Raw genomic sequence first — 20,033 nt, forward strand, 5'->3', positions numbered from 1 at the left:
ATAGGAGGGGGTGGCTTTCTTGGACTCAAGAGGTGGTTTTTCAATTTTTTAATACTTCTGAGTTTCAGCTTAACTTTAAGGTGCGGGTGAATTTTTTTGGAAGAAGCTATAATGGTGGATTTCGATTGTTGGATCAGTATTCTGGTATAATTGCAACTGACCAACATAATCGAAAGAGGGTGAGTTGATAGGAGAAGTACAAGAAGGGCACAAAAGTCTTTCCAGCAGAGTTGGTGTTTAATAGACTAAGATATCCAAGTCATAGAACTAGTTCAAGTGGCTGTGAGAGACTGAGCCAATTACAGAGGGAGAGAGAAAAACTTTTAGAAATGACTCTGTTCAAGTTCGAATGGAGGCCCAAGAAGAGGTGCAAGAAAATGGGTTGAATAGGTAGAAAGGAAGAACGTGGAGGCTTGGAGGACTTTTAATAGACTGAGATATCCAAGTCATAAAACCAGTTCAAGTGGCTGTGAGAGACTGGGCTGATTACAAAGAGAGAGGAAAAATTTTAGAAATGACCTCTTCAAGTTAGAATAGAGGCCCAAGAAGAGGTGCAAGAAAATGGTTGAATGGGTTGAAAGGAAGGAAAGGGAGGCTCGGAGGACTTTTCAGGAAGAGATAGTAATGGCGCCTAGAATCAAGTCCTTTGTTGTATCAAGTTCTTTGGGGGGTGAGGTATATGCTTCCTAGGACAGATTCAGAACTGGTTACAAAGGAGAGTTCAATAATCATGATGCAAATGATTATTAAAAAAAAGCATGATGCAAATGATGTTGAAGAAGGAAAAGTCAATGGGAAGACAAATTTGATCCTATGGTGAGTGGTACCAGTGGTTTGCAGGTTTCGTCCACATGGGCCAATGTAGGATTGGAAGGGTATGCAGAAAATCTTGATCGTGATTCTGAAGACTCTATCTCCTCTGTATCTTAGTTTGAGAGCTGTAAAAGGTTAGGAAAATATATGAATATTTCTTCTTATTCATTTCAATAGGGTTAGACATATATATACATACATATGGATTCATATATGGTAACCAACATAAATCACCCCATTAATTTGCTAGGCTGGTCAAGTAGCCTTTTTGATGCACAAGAGAAGCTGGAGGGCTTCTTTTCTGTGCCCCAATCATTCTTCGTTTGTGGAGTCCTTTGAAAGCTTCTTTCATTGAATTCAAAGATCGAGGGCTGTGAAGCATGCTGGGAATGAGGTAAGGACCTCTTCTCTCTGACGTAGCCAAAGTGAGAACCATTCGACCGAGGTCGAGATCTAAGCCGGTCTATCTATTTGTGCTAATATATTTGGGAAGGTGATCATGCTATTATATACAGATTATTATGCTACTATACACTGGAATATTCTATAATATTCTAACAAGAAGGAAGATATCATAGGTGAAGACTTCCTGTTGGGAGATGAGGTGGAGGAAGATTATGAATTCGACTTTCAGAAACAGAAAGCAACAGTGGTGCCAGCAGAGGAAGAAAAACTGCTTCAAGTTGGCTGTTTGAATTACAAGGTCTTGGAGGCATTGGGTTATGATAGGGCTTGCGATTTAGATGCATTCTGGTTTTGGATGTCATGCTGTATTGAGGGACTTGGAAGAACCTTTACCTTCTAAGAGAGTACTTCCCTTAAACCAAATCCTGTTTAACTCTACTTGGCTAATAATCTCCTCAGTGAATCAAGTTTCAATTATAGGAACCTTTCTGATGGCATTACAATATCCGGAACATGGCTAGGGGAATTATTCCATTGTTGGATGGAGACAAGACAATCTCCAAGTGCGACACTGTTAAGGAAAATGAGGTTCATGAAGATCCTAACATTTTTATGTAGGAAATTGAGACAAATGTTTATGAGGAAGGTTTCTTTTTTTGTGAAAAGGAAGTGAGGTTGAGAATTTCCATGAAGACTTATGTTAAAACAAAGGGGCGGACCAATCTTATACTTAAAGTGGCTAGCCTCTATCACCAGGATGATGGAGATCCTAAGGATTGGAGGTGAAAAGATAATTTGTTAAGAAGATTGTTAGTCGGAATATCAGTGGCTTAGGAAATAGTTTGAAGGGGAAGAAAATCAAGGAGGTGCTTTTTAGGGTGTCTGATATTATGCTATTTCAGGAGATCAAAGTGTCCATTGTTGAAACTGTGGTGTTTGTGATTGTAGATTCAAGGAATGGTCTTTTAGTTCTTCAGCGGTTGCATTAAGGGGTCTTTCTGTGATGTAGGATAATAGAGTGACTTATTATCTTGATCGTGTGGAAGGTTCTCTCTTTCATTTGGTTCTTTTGAATAATGGGTGACGACAACAATGAAGGTTTTACTAACTTTATTCAGGATTTTGAGCTTAGGGGTCTTCCTTTTCCCAATTTTACTTGGTTGTTAACAGGAGCAGAATGGTTTTGTTTCGCATTGGCTATATTCTTGTTTCCAATTGCTGGAAGGTACATTTCCGGCTTTAGTGGGAGGAGGTTCTGCTCATCCTGTCTCTAACCACTTTAATATCTGATTGGAGGATAGTTGGTTTGGTTGCGGTCCCACTCTGTTTTGATTCGAGAACACCTGGTTGACTCACCCTGACTTTGTGGAAAGTGTTAGGAATTGGCGGAGCGAATGTAACCCGGGAAGGTGGAGGGGTTTTAGCTTCACAAAGAAGTTGCAAGTTCTAAAATGTAATTTCTAGGTTTTGAATAATGGTATTTTTGGTGATTTTAGAATTTGGAAGAATGTTATTCTTGAAGATATCCTATCTCAGTAGTAATAACCGTACCATTGGTAGAGCTGTATAATGTGCATGTTCGTATAGACACGAAGCATTTATGAGGTTGCCTGTTGTGTTTTATAATTGTTTATGTTAGCATCTTCATCCTGCATTCTGTCGATGCCTGCACAGTCAGATACGTGCATATTGTGTGTGTTCGTATGTTGTCCTTTAGGTTTTCTGTCAATTTACATGTCAGCCCATTGTGCATGATTTATTGTCATTTTTGTTTCAACCTAATAGTGTTTGTCTTGCATTTTATATTGATTTGGATTTGAAGAACAGTAACATTATGTCAATAAATTAGGCACAGTAATAATTAATCACATGACTTTTCATAATTTAGTTTTAAAATTGAAAACTAAATCAAAATTAAAGTTCAAAATTTAGAATTATTAAAAATATTTTTTAAAGTGGGTTTCAGATTAGAATTTTTACTAAAGTGAAATTTTTTTATTTAGGATGATAGATAATTCTTTCCTGAGAGTAATTTATTTCTCTACACTTCAAAAATTATGTATTTAAGATGATAATTTAATAGGAAAGAAGAAACGTGAATTTTGAAGATATGAATTGCAAATAGGTAGTAAAAGGTATTTATGGTGAATAATTTGAAAACAATATTTAGAAAAATAAAATAAAACATAAACAAAAAAGAAAAGCGGTGAAAAAGGTCACCATTTTATTAAGTGGTAGTGCCACTTAATTCAGCCGAGTTGGGCACGCACTATAGGCTGGTTTTGCAAAGGTTACATCCTTTTGCGGGTTGGGGACGGTTGGCCTGTGTGCTAATCGTGTGTGCTTAATGTGCTTGTTTAGTTAACAGGTGTCCTTGACACATGCTTGTGATATATTGGACTCATGTTGTCCGCATGCAATACAACCCACATTATACCTCTAAGCACCAAGGAGCAACATGCCAGTTTATGCTGTCATAAGATTGATTTTGAAGAAGTGCTTATTAAGGAGGACATTAGTGGAGACGAATATAAGATGAAATGGATTAAGAAATGGCAATTCCGACTCAAGATTTTTCCATCAGATAGTAAGAGGAGAATTGTCAAGGAATTAGAATTGGATGATGGTAAGAATTTAGGGAGATCAAGGGATATTGAGATGGTTATTACTAAGTTTTACAAAGCTCTATGGGAAAGATTGCATTATTTGTCCACTTGATTGGGGTATAATTGGTGTGTACAGAGCCAGGTGGATGGAGAGATCTTTAGAGGAAATTGAAATTAAGTGGATGGTATGGGACCTCAGTACTAATAAGGCTCCAGGTCCAAATGGTTTTACATTTGTTTTCTTTCAACAATGTTGGGATATTGTTAAAGATGACATTCAAATGTTTTCGATGAATTTTATCTCAATGAAAGATTCACTTTACTATGAAATTCCTCTTTATTACTTTTATACCTAAGAAAGAGTGGTCCATGAAGGTGTCTGATTTTTGATTTTTTAGTCTGATCAGTATGTGTACAAAATTATTCCCAAAGTTCTTCCCCAAATGTTAATTGAGGTATTGAATGAGAACTATAGTGCTTTTGCGGGAGTAGGAAAACTATGGATGCATCCTGGAGGTGGTGGAAGATGTTAGAAGATTGCGATATGCTAAGTTAGTTCGCAAGTTGGATTTTGTGAAGGTGTATGATTGCGTGAATTGGGTTTTCCTTGAGAAATTCTTGGAGAGGAAGGGTTTCATTGATAAATGGAGAAGGTGGATTATGGGTTTTCTTTCCTCTGATTCTTTAACTATTTTAATCAATGGCAAGGCTATAGGTTGTTTATATTGGCAGCATGGTTAGAGATAATGAGATCCTCAATCTCCATTTCTTTTCGCAATTGTTGTTGATATTTTGAGACTAGTGCTTAAAAGAGGGTCGGGGAGAGGGATTTTAGAGGGCCTTTGAGTCCGATTTGATAGAGTTGAGGTTTCTCACTTTTAGTTTGTTAATGAGACGATCTTGTTGTTTACTTACTATCTAGGGAAATTTTTGTACGAAATTACCAATTTGCTCATTTTTGAGGTTATTTCAGGATTGAAGATTAATCTCATGAAGAGTGGACTGACAGATATTGACATCAAGAATCAGCTTCTGAGGGAACTAGCTGATTTTGTGGGATGCCAAGTTCTGGAGTGACCTTTTATATATCATGGTGTTCCTTTTTTTAAAATCATAATCATAGAGTTGTCACAACCTCAATTACAAGGTTGTTAGCAACTCAATTTATCATGGTGTTTCTTTAGAGGGGAATCCTAGGGTCAGCTCGTTTTGGGACCCTATTCTGTGCAAGATCTCTACATGCCTGGAGACCTTGAAGGGCGCCTTTTTTTCCCCCTTGGGGGATGCTTATTCTCCTTTAATCTTGTCTCTCTAGTATTTTCCTTTATTTTCTTTAGTCTCTCTTTAAGATCCTTAGAGGTGTGGCGTATAGAATTGCGAAAGTGATGAAGTCTTTCCTCTGGTGAGGTTCAAGTAAGCTCAAGAGAGATTACTTAGTTGGGAGAAGTATTGTCCAACTAAAGAGGATGGTGGCTTTGGCATTAAGAATCTTTTAACTAAATGGTTATGGAGATTTCCTCTATAACTGAATTTGTTTGGCACAGGATAAGACTTGGTCTTCCTAGAATGAATGGGATTGCAAGGCCAGTGTTTCAATTACTTATAAGAGTCCCGATGTTGATTTTTGGAGAAAAAAAAAATTTTATTTCTCACCCGTAATGTTGTTACACTTAAGGTACTTATAAAATTGCCAATCTACTAATAAGCTAATTATTGTTCTACTATAATTTTAATTATATGAGATTACTATTGTCGTAGAATTCTAATTATATAGTCATAACTAATTAAATAATAAATCAATAAAATAATTAAATAATAAAATATGCTACTCAATATTCCTCCTTAAGTTGGTGTACGGATATCACACATGTCCAACTTGTATACCAAGTTCTAAAGAACTATCCTGTAATTTACTAGTGTCAGAGGATGCTTAAAAAAATACTGCAAAATGGAACCAGATCTATCATCAGGCAGCATCTCGGCTCGGCTCAAAACAACTCTGTCCAGCTCAAAATGGCTCAGCCTGGTTCAAAAGCGGCTCTGACTCAGCTCAAAAACGGCTCAGTCTCCACCAAAATATCAATGAGTTCTCACGCGCCACTGGATGCCCTGCCACCAGACCACCATGCGCCGCAACACACCACCACCAGAAACTGCTACATACTGCCGCAAACTCACCGGAATGCCACAGAAATTCACAACTCGTCAGATCCAGCACGACTCTGGTGAAAGCGCACTGAAAAACTGCATATCGCGGTCTTCTTCTCCAATGAGCTCTGCTGCTCGTTTTCTCTCCGGCTTTCTGGTTTCGGGCGCAAACAAGGACGGTCTTTGCGGATCCGCCTCCAATTTTTCTTCTTCGACCCTTTCTTCGGGCGGATCTGTCCTCTTCGTACGATCTGCTGCGCACAGCTTCTTCTGTTTGGAAATCCGGACAGAACCGGTCGGATTCACCTTCCACGCAATTCACATTGCAGATCTGTTCGCTGCACCGCTGTTGTCACGCGTTCTGGTTTGATCTGCCGCCCGCCGCCTCTGTTTCTCCTTCAGGTGGCAGTTGGGAGTGCAAGGAAGGATCTGTGATCTGTTTTTCTTTGGCTCTCTCTCTCAGATATGGTTTTCTAAGGTGGTGTTGAGAGTAGATCTAGATAAATGGGTACCAATTCAGCTTATTGTGCTATTATAGGGTTTGAAGGAAACTTTGAAATTAGAACCCTAAAATAATTTTATTTGGCTCTGATACTATGTTGATTTTTGGAAAACAAATAATAATTTTATTTTTCACCTTTAATATTGTTACACTTGAGGTATTTATAAATTTTTAATCTACTTATAAAGTAATCACTATTTAACTAAAATTTTATTTACATGAGATTACTATTATAGTAAAATTCTAATTACATAATCATAACTAATTAAACAATAAATTAATAAAATAATTAAATAATAAAATATGCTACTCAACATTCGGGAAGTTGATTTCCAGTCTTTGTGCTTCTTTTTTAGCTTTACTTAAGTTGGAGGTAGGGGATGGTTTCTGTTTTCCATTTTGGGAGGAGCCATGAGTTCACAATGTTTCACTTGCTTCCTTTTTCCCTAGACTTTATAAGCATTCCCGAAATCAACAACATTCTGACTCCATTTTTATTGTGGTTTGGTGGTACCAATTTTTCGGACTTTTTATTATTGGTAAATCTTAATGTTAGAAAGACTATGGATATGACTAATATCCTTCATTTGTTGGATTCTGTAGTCTTCTCTAATAATTTTATTGCAGAATCGATTAGTCGGACTCCTCTGGTATTTTTTTCTCGTAAACATTATCCACATTTTTTGATTGCCAATCCTATTACTAAGAAGATGTCCATTTCTAAATTCTTATGGAAGCATAAACCTTTTTAAGGTGAAAGTTTTTGTTTGGACGTCGATTTTGCATAGGCTAAATACTAATGATACTCTTCAATTTTGCATACCTAATTATGCCTTGGGTTTTAGAGGTTTGTGTGATGTCTTACAAAGCTGCCTAGACTCATGATCACTTTTTTGCATTGTGATGTAGCTTAGACTATCTAGACTTGGGTTTCTGAAAATTTTGGTTTCTCTGAACTTTCACTTTTGAGTATTTAGTCTTCTCTTCGGTTTTTGACAGTTCTAGCAATGAGGAGGGAGTTCAGATGTCTTTGTATTAGGCTATTTTAGCTGGTTTGTGTCCTTGATGATTATTTGTGGATAAAGGTCGCTTTTTGGCTTTCACTTGGCTAAGTCCCATGGTTTAAGGAAATCTCTCTTTCAGTTTTGCATAGAGATTCACTGACTATTCTTTCTAGAGTTTAGCTAGTGTGTGTCTCTCTCTTTCCTTTCATCTGTTTTCTTTGTTTTTGGTAGAGGATGTCTAATCCCATTGTTTTTATTTATCCTTCTCAATGATATTTTTTCTTTTCCTGTGAAAAAAATCCTAGTTCATCAAAATTTCACAAGTTTTCTTGATACATTATATGTAATACTTGTTTGTGTGTGTGTATGCAAGAGCTGTGTTAGATGTATATTCCAGCATAGACTATTGTAGGACCGAACAGAGCGAAGAGAAATTAGAGAAGAGGATAGACAAGGGAAGAGAGAAAAGAGAGATTGAGGTGAAGAAATAAGAGGAAAGGGGAGATAAGGTGAAGGAATAACACATAAAGAGGAAGAAACTAGAAGAACGCTGGGAGAGAAAGAATCTTGGAAGGAAATTATATTAGACTGAAGAAAGCATAGTCTATTCTATTTACTGTTAACCTTTAAAAAGCTACTAATCACAACTAAATTAGAAATAAGAGGAAAGAGGAGATAAGTGAAGAGATAACACAGGTGGTGGAATAAACTAGATCACTAGGAGAGAAAAAGAATTTGAAAGAGACTAAATTAGGCTCTGTAAACATAGCCTAGTTTATTTTATTGATTAGAAAATGTCAGGGATGACCAACCACAACCAAATGAGGCACATGAGTTTCCTAATTGTAGATAAAATTGAATTATAAAATGTTTAAAAGTAAAGTTCCATGATTGAATGATAATTCCTTTTTGCTTGTTCTTAAATGTGGGCAGGTGACATTTATACACCATGTATTGGATTTACATAGTACTTATTATCTTCCTTCAAAATATTCCTTGGTTGCAAAATTGACCTAGTTCCTGTTCAGCTTCTAATTTTCCATAATAAAAAGCTATACATGCTTTATCTGTTGATTCTACAACTAGAACTGCATGAGCTTGTATTACTGAATTTCTAAAGGAAAATTCTAATTTTATTATCTTTTTGCAGCCCTGCAAGGGCATACTTCTGTTTGGACCCCCTGGGACTGGGAAAACAATGCTTGCAAAGGCAGTGGCAACAGAAGCTGGCGCAAACTTCATCAACATCTCAATGTCCAGCATCACATCAAAGGTGAAGAACATCAAGAAGCTTCCTTAAATGATTCGTTCTGTTGAAGAATTTTTATGATAAAAGCTCATTTATTCATCATCATGCAGTGGTTTGGCGAGGGTGAGAAATATGTAAAAGCTGTCTTTTCACTGGCCAGCAAAATTGCTCCTAGTGTTGTATTTGTTGATGAGGTAAGCCTTTTTAGCTCTCAAAGCATTTTTATTTGGTTTTTTTCCTTTCTTAATTAAAAATTCAGTACATTTGTTATCTGCTGTGTATTACAGGTTGACAGCATGTTGGGCCGGAGGGAAAATCCTGGCGAGCATGAGGCCATGCGTAAGATGAAAAATGAATTTATGGTAAACTGGGATGGTTTAAGGACGAAGGATACAGAACGTGTTCTGGTGCTTGCAGCTACAAATAGGCCTTTTGACCTAGACGAGGCAGTCATTAGAAGGCTACCACGAAGGTAGGTATCTCTTTCCTATGAACCTGATTCCTGCCTGCAGATGTGTGGATAGATGCTGAATATTACTATTCTTACGCTTGCTTGAATTAACTTATTTTAGAATTTGTCATGTACTTCTATAGATTGATGGTAAATCTACCAGATAGTCCAAATAGAGCGAAGATACTGAAAGTTATCCTGGCAAAAGAGGACTTGTCTACTGATGTTGATTTTGATGCAATTGCAAATATGACAGATGGGTATTCTGGAAGTGATCTGAAGGTAGTATTGCTACTTTTTCTGATAGTTGATGAATTATTGAATTTACTGGGTAAAACATCTGCTCACAATTTTTTTTAAAACATTTGCAGAATCTTTGTGTAACTGCAGCACATCGCCCAATCAAAGAAATATTGGAAAAGGAAAAGCGAGTAAGTTTCTTTTCATGGCATGTATCAGTTCATTTATATTTTATGAAGAAACAAGGCTAAGCAATAAATGAGTTTTTTTTGTCTCTTGACTTCTGCTGAACCTTGTCCTTATCATTGTCATGAGTATTAGATTTCAAAACAATTAGGCTATGTTCAGGACATGACAATATTTTGTAATTTTGAATTTTGGACTTCCTGCATGTTTATGGACAAAATAGGTGCGTTTTATTATCCGTTTCACTGTGCCAAAAGTAAACAATTTGTTTGCTAGACCTAAAGAGTCAGGTTTATTGTATGTTTAGGTATACACGACATGTGCTGTTGTTGAAAATGAAAACCAGGTTTCAAATAATAAAATGAAAACCAGCTTTTGAATAATTTTTTCTTTTCGGAAATAACTATTATTTTTTTTCTAAATCAATACATGCTTTTGCAATTAATTTTCAAACTAATTTTTTCATCTTCTCAAGATCTATACAAGTTTCTATGTCTAAGCGTACATGAACTTAGGTAATGAAAACTCAAGGATGTTGATAATACGTGAACCACAGCCTGGACATTTTAATCTAGTCCAATGCACTAGTAAGCAAGAAAATAAAGACTGCAGCCTGACCTGAAGGGGGATAAAAGCTCCTGTTTTAGCATCCCAGAAAGGTAGAAAAGTAAATTATTGAATATGACAAATAGGCTCCGATGCATGTGATGAGAAATAGAGAGAAATAGTATTAACCGGGCACCAAGGAGGTCCCACCCAGATATGAAAGAAACTTTAACGATTGTGATGGGAAATATCTTTGTAGTTTCCTAAGTTTCTCTTCAAAGGTAAAGTCTGGTCACTAAACAAAAAACTCATAGGCTGAAATCTGCAATCTCTGATGCTAACAAAAGGAGACATAATGCTGTCAAAAGCCATCTCATTCCTTTCTTTTCAAATAATTCAAATAATAGCCAATTGAAAAAAGGAAGCAATTGTTTTCTGGGTCTCACACCCTAAATCCCCAATACCATCTCAAACACATAATTCATCGTAATTGAGCCACTAGCCACCAAGGGCAGATTAAGGAAGGATGAAATGGTCCTCTAGTTTAGATATGTGCTAAACAAAATTAGTTTATATATACATATATATAGCTTGATCTAATTCGTGCAGCTTTTTTCATAGGAACGTACTGCTGCTCTAGCAGAAGGTAAACCTCCTCCAGCTTTGAGTGGGAGTGCTGATATCCGGGCTCTAAATATGCATGACTTTAGATATGCTCATGAGCGGGTAAGATCAATATAAAAATTGATGTTGCAAAGACATTTCGTTCATTTGGTTACTAGTGTTCCCATCTCATTTGAGTTATTTGTTCTCTTTGTTGTGCTGAGAACAGGTTTGCGCCAGTGTCTCATCCGAATCAGTGAATATGACTGAGCTCTTACAATGGAATGAACTATACGGGGAAGGTGGGTCTAGAAGGAAGAAGGCCCTCAGTTACTTCATGTGAAAGGTTCTTTGTACAAAAGGTTCTTTTTCTTTAGGTCTCTGCCGCTTTCTCTTAAAGTCAGGTGCAAGTAAATTTGGCACTTTTGCTTGGGATTGTGGGTGGTGGAGTCATTTTGTCTGTAAAATGAGGTCAATAGGTTTATTGTATGGTAAAGTTTTGGGGATGGTTCTCATAAAAGGAGTGAAGCCTTGCAATGTTGGGGCTTTGGTTCACTGCCTTTTCGTTTTGTTTCCCCATCTCTTCTTGTTGAGCATCTTGGTTGTGTAAGTGATTTGTCCGTTGTCATCCCATAAAGAAAGAAGCCAAATGAAAACGAAAAGAAAAATCCAAGATCCTGTGAATATACCTATAGTGATTTTTTATGGTCTTGAATCAATAAGCAAGTTTCACCCTTGAAAGTGATTTGAATTTGATTTCATGACCGAGTTGATTGGAGAAAATAATAATTCAATTGTGAACAGTAGTGAAACTTTAATTGAACAATCGTACATTTAATGGTATTTTACAAGGAAGATCATGGAGTAGAAATGCAAGAGCAGTGGCGCAGTGACTTGGGAAGCATCAAATTACAGAACTTCCATACTTGTTTCCATAATATCTCTTCTCATCACAGGCACATAGATATACTCACAGATAGTGTGTATATGTATAATAGCTACGCCAGTTAATTTATAGCCTCACGAAGGTGCAGAATGCATATCAGATGATGAGTGTGAGGGAGAATTATTGGATTGAGTGTTGGTTACTTGGATGGAGATGGAGATGGGAAAATCCTGGTGGCAGAGCTGGTTACAGGAGTGCGTTCAGTTGGAGGAGAGCTGGTGATGAAGGGAGCAGAAATGGCAGGGTATTTGGATTCAGACGGAGGTGGGTTGGAGGATTTGGAAGATGTTGGATTAACGGAAGCAGTTGGGAAAGAGAAGATGAAGGATCTGAAGGAGCCATTTGGAATGTAAGAAGATGATGGGTGTGGGTTTATCATCCCACAAAACCTGAAGAGAATGCTAAGCCTGAGTACTGGGTGATTCTATATCCACTGATGATTGTAGGCCCATGATCAGTCACTTTGATATGGATGGGGATTGTTTGCTTAGCTTTGATGAGTTCAGAGTAATGGTGCAGTGATCTTAATTATGTTAAGTTTCATAATGTGTATACAATATATTAACTATGGATTTGTAACAATAAGTTCATTATATTCTTTCCTTTTCAATTTCTTGGTCTGTGTTAATGGCAAACTTAGCAAAAGACGCTGAAGGTTTTCATATATGTTCTTCATTAATCACTACTGTTTTTCCTTAAAACAACCAAACTCAAGTTAGTAGACTCCATAACACTGAATTTTACACTTTAGTTGATGCATCCATAGATAAATATTTAAGTTACTTTGTGCAAATTTAATAGTTACCAGATGAATTATTATGATTTTAGTGTGGCTTGATTTGAAAAACTAAAAAAATTAAGTTTAGTTGTTCAATTTGGCCTCGAATCTATAATTCTTAAACCCAATTGAAAAATTAAACCCTCTGTATATAAATATATATTTTTATAAATACATTTTGTTCCATTTGATTTTTAGAACTTCCAAAAGCAGCCTTTTTTAGTTTAACTTCAATTAATCCTCTAAAGCAAATCATTTTCAACACAACGAATTTAAAACAAAAATGAATTGATATCTTATTTCTTTTCCGCATGCGATTCAATGTTCAATTTATCAATAGCAATTATATGAGCATTTATATTTTAGGACCAGTATACATATGAATCTTCCAACAGTAGCTAGTAAAATCACAAAAGAAAAGAAAATAAAGTTCTCTAATAAAATCAACATGTAAAATATATATATATATATATTTGGATACATCTACAGGTTTCTGGTGTGAGAAAAGCCGAACTCCTGGAAAGCAATATGGCCTTGCCTATCAGGAGGAGCTACGCATTGCCACAATGAACAATATGAGGAGATGGTGGTGGCGTCAACTCCCATCGCAGCAAGGTTGCGCCCATACTCCTGGTACGAAAACCATCCAGGTTATTTCATGATTTTATTAAAGCATCATAATGGTATCTTGTCTCAATAAATTCATCAAAGGTTAGCAGGATGATGATCACCTGAATATCAAGGAACAACTGCATGCAAATCTTGTCAGTGTCGGACACATTGTGGTCTGTGACGTCTGAGCTTGCCCCAGCTCGCTTTTGTGCACCTTGACGTATTCTCTGAAGCGAAGACTCTGTTTTCCTAGCCTGAATATAAAACTCAAATGCTTTAAATTCAGAAATTAGGTCAAAAAAAACCTAGAAGTCAAGGGACATATTTCATGATACTAACCACACTAACAAGGTCAGCAGCCAATTCATGATATCGACGTGTGATTTCAGTTGCAGCACCAACAAGTAGGTTATTCCTAGTTTCTTTTGTCAAATAAGCTACAGCTCGTTCTCCATCCAAGAAAAGCTGCATGTAGCAGAGCACAGGGAAGGAGAGTGATCTACCTTAGTTCATTTGTGCAACAAACAAACAACGAAATGAAGGAATTGAACCCAGGAATTCCATTCAGGTGGGGCACATGATCAATGCTATAATACGTCCAAACTCATCTTACGTCTCACCATTAGGAAAGATTAAAGAGAAGGGCATCTTTAACAAATATTTAGAAATAAATAAACAACCTGAAATTATAATACCATGCACTTCCAATCTATATGCATAAACTCTATAAAGAACGGAATGAAGCTTAACACCCAATTTTCATAAAAGTTCATCAAGATGAACACTAAGTGTGGATTGAGATAAGTCTGAAGGAAAGAAAAGAAAGAAGCAGAGACTCTCTCTTTTTATTTGTTTGAATTAAAAATGATAATTAGTAAAAGAAAGGAAGAAATGGTGAGTATACCTCTCTTCCCTGTAGGTCCAACTCTTTCATTTCTCCAAATCGAAGACAAATGAAGGAAAAGGGCTTAAAAATATTTGGAAGAAAAATTTTCTCCTCTCATTACTAGCTAATTAACTTTTTGGCTAAAATTGTTGTTATATAAATTAAGGGGATTATTGACTATTTTCTCACAAGAGAGATTTTCCTTTCCTTTATAAAGCTAAAGCGAACAAAATATTACAAACAATCTTTTTTTTCTATCTTTTCAAATTTTAGTTTTCTGAATAAGAAAGACATTTTTCCTTTCTTTTTCTTTAAAAACAACACTCTTCGTTTCCATTCCTCTTCATTCATTTAATTGTTTTTCTCCAAACATAACAGAAATAAAATTTTGGGGGATAAAAAAAAGTCAAAATGCCCTATACTAAATGAATCTATGCCCAAAAAATCAACAACACCATGACAATTATTGCATAGACTTCACTAACCACCATAGAAATGAACAAAGGAAGCTCATCTGCTCTATCAAGAGCATGCTTCTTCAAAAATCAAAGCATAAGATAACAAATCAAAATGCTCTATATCTATGGCTGCTTTGGTTACATGTAAACCAATAATGATGCACCCACAGGAAGCACATTATTGCTAAAAATTTTTTTTTGAAAGAACACTATTAATAACATAAAGGTAAAATAGGTCCATAAATGGATCATCAGAACAGCCACAATATTATTTCTACATTAGAGAATCTGGCAACAACTGGAATGGGAATCCACTGCTTGACTATAATAGCGTCACAAACTATATCTTGAGTTTGGTTCAGATTTTAATTTTATGGAGTAGAAATAGGAGGACAACACAAAATAAATAAAAATTGCAATTCCAGGTTAATTTCATGTACAATTCAAGTTAAAGAATTAAGTGATTCTTTAATTGATAGGTGGGAATACAAATCTCTACTAATAAATTGAAAAATGAGTAGAGTTGATTCAGTTACACATCAAAGATGTAAATTATAATTAACTTTTATATATCAAATAATTAAGATCTAAAAACTGAATGTGACTGTCATGGGTGTATACCAAATGTAACATAAATGAAATATGCATACCTTTAAGGGACGCAGTACTCCCGCAACATACGGTGAATGCCTGACAGGAAGAGGTTTATTTGTCATTCTGTAGGTAGCAGTTATTCCCTTTAGTTGTCTCAAGTCCTACATAATTTATAAGAAAAATTAACCATGCATGAAAAAGAATCACAAAATGGATAATAGTTAAGAATCTTCGAAATGCATGGCCAGTATAAGAAGATCACCAACTTTTTTCCAGTGATTTTGCACCTAGAGAAGGATACGTAAACTCAAGTACACACATCCATTGCACAACCAACTTTAGGAGCCATAGATAAAACAAAGCTTACCTCAACTGACTTCTCAACAAGGGAATCTACTATTGTGTTGACAACCGAAGGTACTAGACCCTTCAGTGATTCCCCACCCCGTAAAATACTCTGCTTTACTAGGTCAAGAACCTCCATGGAGCATGAAGATAGAAGTTGCAGTACATGACCAAGGTAGTCACTGCAAACCTCCAAGGCCAGACAGTTTATGTCATGAATAATCTGAAAATAACAGTTGTTGCACAATTATGATGGCTGAAAATATTGATTTCATACATAGGTCATAAGGTCCTTTCAATTACTAGCCCAAACTACTAGGTTAATGACTAACATAATCTAAAAGGATATTGCCTGGTAGAGATAAAACATGGTAATTGACTATCAGTAACACATAAAAATGGTACAAAGTGGGAAAATCATAGATAACACAAGAAACGAAGACATACATAAATAAAATCATCTGGGGTAGCTGAAACAGCCCATTCACATCCAGGATTAGAGCCAGAATTACCCATCTTCCGAGCAGTCAATCCCGATGACAACCAGTTGCAGTATCTAGACAAATTAATACAGTCAAATTATAATGTGTAAGAAATTAGACTAAATTGATATAATTTCCAGTCGGTACTGACCTTGAAATAATCTGCAAGGTCAAGCGAAGAAACTTATCAGCAGAAGAAAGGACAACAACATCTTCCCTCCAGCAGGATCTCAAGCTCTCCAAAAGAGTAGTACTCTGTTTCAAAATTAAGTCTTGCGAACTTCCTCGGTCAGATTGTGAATTCTGAACGGGAACAAGACTGGAAGTTGTAAGTGCAGAATCAAGAGCTCCAGCTATCTCCTGGAATCTGAGATGATTTAAGTTATGAAAGCAGTTTATTACTGAATAACAAATTTTTGCACTCATCTACTAGTAAAGTGATCAGCAAAGAATTGCAGCAATTACCTTAAAGAAAAGTATACCCCAACATTCCATTGCTTCATGAACTCAATATAGACAGGTTCCGCTCGAAATTTTGTGACAGCAGATATTGATGGACAATAGCCTTGCATGACAAATGAATAATTTAAATATGATGAACAACTTGCCTATTTGGCTAATTGACCCCAGTTAGCCAGATCAGATTTCAAGTATGAACTGAAGCAAATACTACCTTCAAGATGAGCCAGGAAATCCAGGCTTGCTTTGTAATTTTTCAAGAACTCAGTAGGTCTTCCAGGAGAAAAAGCACCGGGTTTTCCCTTTTGAATGGCTAAGAGTATCTCTTTCAGGATTGAATTGGCTAAGAAGTCAAAGACGTGTAAACCTGAATTTTCTGGAAAAGAAAAAGAAATGGAATAGGCATGAGGGTAGGAGCACCAAAAGAGCCGGTGGCAGTAAAGAAAGGAGGACCATTGCCAGACAAGAAGACGGAAATAGACCAGACACACACTCAATGATTTGTATCTTACCAGAAACTAATCAGATGAACTGAAGGATGGTGTAGCACATGCAAAAGCGACCTATGATTCTCAAAATATAATTGTCAACATTTTGGGTCAAGGATTGAAAATTTTTGGTGAAGTTCATGCAGTATCGACCAATGATTATCAGAAATCAAATGATGCGTATCTTAGACGTAAATTTTTTTTATAAGAGTATAATGGTCAATAATGTGGGTCTACGACTCCAGACTTTGTACAGAAATAAATACCTGTAGAAGAAATTTCCAACAAAAATTTGCAATCCTTCTCGATACGTTGCTTGATTTGTTGATAATCACTCTGAAGATCATCCCCAGATGCTGTAGCAACCACTGCTGAAGTTCCATGTGGAATAATTTTTTCTATCAAAGGAGCCACAACAGTAGTGCGAAAAATTTCTTCTGCATTTCTGGTGTTATCAATAGCAGCATATGCACGTAAGCAATTGTAAATTGCATTTGCATCTCGGTTTTCCAACCCATCCACAAAACAATGACCAAGGCTCGCATCTAATAGCAGGCTAGCACTCTGAATCCTTTTTTCCATGTTCTCAATGAAAGGAAGATTCTGTATTGGCATAATTGAGAAGAGAAATGAGAATGAAATTTCAGTTCCTAGAAAAGAACTCCTCTTACAAAGTAAAATCAGCAAGATTAACTTCTCGACAATGGCAATCTAGTTCTGTACATAATCATAAGCTTTGACAAAACCACATATTTTCACTCGCAACTCTTGATTTTTTCTGTAACTCACACAGAAGCAATCGCTCTCTCACAGTCAACATTATTAATTCACACAATTCTGGAATAGATTGCTTGATCTGTTTAATTTCAGCAGTGACTTGAGTTTGTTTTAGAACTTCAAAACAACAAAAGTCAACACTCTCAACTTTCATCGTCAAACAGTCTTCCTACATAAACCAATTGTCCAAGAAATTAGAGCCTCAGGACCCCCTTAGTTTTCCATCTCCAAAAAATGATAGCCTCTTAATAAATAAAACCATTTATCAAAATTTTCGGACTATTACGTCCACCAGGAACATATTGAGTACTAATGGTGTCACCGCATGACAACTGATTGCTATTTGTCACAAACTGACACCAGAGCAATATGGTGGGATGGTGTGACAAGTAGCAGCAGAAAAAACCCAGCATATGGTATTCATTCAGTCCTTAAAACCTGTTACTTCCCACTTTATTTGAAAGTTACCCAAAAAAGAAAAACCAATGATGATGATTCAAACAAATAAGTTATTGAAAGAACAACAGATGAAATTCTAACAGCATTTAAGGTAAAACTACCATTTACTTCCACGGTTCAACAATCTCAGAATTAAAAGAAACAGAGAGGAGCGATGAAACAAAAAAGACCTGTGCATGAGCAATATAGAACTTCAGTCTATTCATCTCACTGGCTATCCTTTCCAAAAGCATGCTCTGAGTCTCCCTCAGATTCGTTCCATTCTCAACATGCTGTGATGAATTCCCATTGCTGATAGCATTTTTTCCTGTCAAATTCGCATCCCCATTTGACCAATCTGAAGGCACGCTTGGTAGCTCCTTTATAAGTTTTTCAACCTGCAGTCACTAAAAATACATAAATGCTGAAATTATCACAACAGATTTAAGAATAAAAATAATCTAAATTACACAGACAGACAGAATATCTACTCACAGAAATAAGCCATGGAAAAGGAGAAAACATGCTTGAGAAAAGGATGCAGTTTTTTAGTTTAAATTCAAAAACAACAGTTCACCAAAACAAAGAACAGAGCAAGAGATTGAAGCCCGGTAGATCGTAGCTTTTTTACTGACAATACAAACCCGACACCCCTTCAACCCCCAAAAAAAAGAAATTCAACACTTTACACGATTAGGTTTAAGGTGTATATATGATCCGAGTTGCATTCTTAAACCTTGATTCAGTCATGGCAACAGATATAGGAACCTGAATTCAATTCCAAGCCCACGATATCCGCAATCATGAAGCAGTAAGCTTCAAAATGCGGACACTATCTCTAGATCCAAAAACACAACGCAGGGATGCACATTACATTTTGGAATTCAGCATACCTTAGAAACAACGTGAAACGTATCGAGCAATAACTCGAGGATTTCCCTAGCGGCGGCAGCCTCGGATCGCTGCTGCAATCCATTTCTGAGCGCAACGAGTGCGGCCTCCACGGAAGCTCGGAATCCCTGGATCTTCTCGCGGAGTTCCAGAAGCGGGGCCCGCATGCGAACAACGGCGGCGTCGACGTCGACGAGCTTGGTACTGAGGTTGACGAAGTCGGCATAGTCACGGTTGATGAGGTCGACGAGTTCGTGGTTGAGCGAGGCAAGGTGGGCCTGAAGCTCAGATCGAAGCGTGTCAAATGGGACAAAAGTTCGGAGCTCCGAGATGTAGGATTCGGAATCGAAAGTTGGAGATAGGAAGAGAGAAGGTTTGAACCAGAGCGGGTGAGAATCTAGTGGATCGGAGAAGAGGTCCATGGCCGATCTGGGTGGTGCAGGTGGGGGCAATGGGATTGCATCTGACATTTCCGAAGAGGAAATGAGTTCAAAATACCGAAGAGAGTTGGGAAGAAGAAGCTCCTTCAGATAGAGGGAAGGAAAGTGCAAGTGTCTGGTTTCCTGTGTCGCAGCAGCCTACAGGCAACTGGGCATAAATTTTTCAATGTCCCAAAACGGCACCGTTTGGATTAGTTGTCAATGAAACAATTTTCTGGTTGTGAAGGAAATTCAAACTCATATCTTCTTTTAAAAAAAGTACAATTACTAGCCATCCAAATAATTGACAACTTATACTAATAACAGTTGATCGGTTTAAAAAATGAGAAAAGATAATGAGATCAATAACATATAATACATATATATATTGATGTTAAATCAAGATACATAACAATAGGTGGAAGAACTCTCCCCACATCACTCAAACAAATACATATATAGTGATTACAAACAACTTTTTTCTCCAACATACAAATTCCAGCCTTAAAACTATAGTTCTTTGTAATATATTACAAAAGTACATACATTGAAATTAAACTTTAAATTAAAAAAAAAAATTACATAGTATTTTTAAACATAATTTTAAATATTTATTAATTCATATCGAAATCTGAACACACTTAAATATAATAATCGAAAGATAATACGTAAATTTAAGGGGTGGAAGTAGAAGTAGAAGGTGCGGC

The 20,033-nt window shown here is 36.5% G+C and overlaps 2 protein-coding genes across 5 annotated transcripts in view; one reads left to right on the plus strand and one right to left on the minus strand.

Moving 5' to 3' along the window:
• LOC110814778 (uncharacterized) overlaps positions 1-11,509 on the plus strand; it is a 29,409-nt gene extending 17,900 nt beyond the window's left edge. For all 4 annotated transcript variants that reach the window (XM_088211735.1, XM_088211736.1, XM_088211737.1 and 1 more), the window contains 7 exons: positions 8,629-8,751; positions 8,838-8,921; positions 9,015-9,199; positions 9,322-9,460; positions 9,550-9,609; positions 10,772-10,876; positions 10,983-11,509. In XM_088211735.1, coding sequence (XP_088067861.1) covers positions 8,629-8,751; positions 8,838-8,921; positions 9,015-9,199; positions 9,322-9,460; positions 9,550-9,609; positions 10,772-10,876; positions 10,983-11,096 — 810 coding nt within the window. In that variant the 3' untranslated portion in view covers positions 11,097-11,509. The remainder of the gene's footprint in view (positions 1-8,628; positions 8,752-8,837; positions 8,922-9,014; positions 9,200-9,321; positions 9,461-9,549; positions 9,610-10,771; positions 10,877-10,982) is intronic.
• A 1,239-nt stretch (positions 11,510-12,748) lies between these two features.
• LOC110820558 (oligomeric golgi complex subunit-like protein) lies at positions 12,749-19,552 on the minus strand. Its single transcript, XM_088211956.1, has 12 exons — positions 18,910-19,552; positions 18,208-18,414; positions 17,068-17,404; positions 16,528-16,689; positions 16,320-16,419; positions 16,006-16,221; positions 15,820-15,928; positions 15,395-15,595; positions 15,084-15,188; positions 13,429-13,554; positions 13,209-13,343; positions 12,749-13,107 (listed from the first exon to the last, which is right to left on the minus strand). Exons 1-12 carry the CDS (start codon positions 19,375-19,377, stop codon positions 12,961-12,963), a joined length of 2,313 nt encoding a protein of 770 aa, XP_088068082.1. The 5' UTR covers positions 19,378-19,552; the 3' UTR covers positions 12,749-12,960.
• Between the last annotated feature and the right edge of the window lie 481 nt (positions 19,553-20,033).

Source organism: Carica papaya, chromosome 9 (assembly GCF_054855325.1).
Source record: "Carica papaya isolate Zhongbai chromosome 9, ASM5485532v1, whole genome shotgun sequence".
NCBI classification, from domain to species: domain Eukaryota; kingdom Viridiplantae; phylum Streptophyta; class Magnoliopsida; order Brassicales; family Caricaceae; genus Carica; species Carica papaya.

Excerpts from the sequence above, each read along its gene's own strand:
- LOC110820558 (XM_088211956.1), bottom strand. The coding sequence starts at position 19,377 with ATGTCAGATGCAATCCCATTGCCCCCACCTGCACCACCCAGATCGGCC. Across the intron at positions 15,596-15,819 it reads CCCCAGATGATTTTATTTAT|ATTATTCATGACATAAACTG; the intron begins GTATGTCTTCGT and ends TGTTATTTTCAG. Across the intron at positions 13,344-13,428 it reads CTGCTGACCTTGTTAGTGTG|GCTAGGAAAACAGAGTCTTC; the intron begins GTTAGTATCATG and ends TTTTATATTCAG.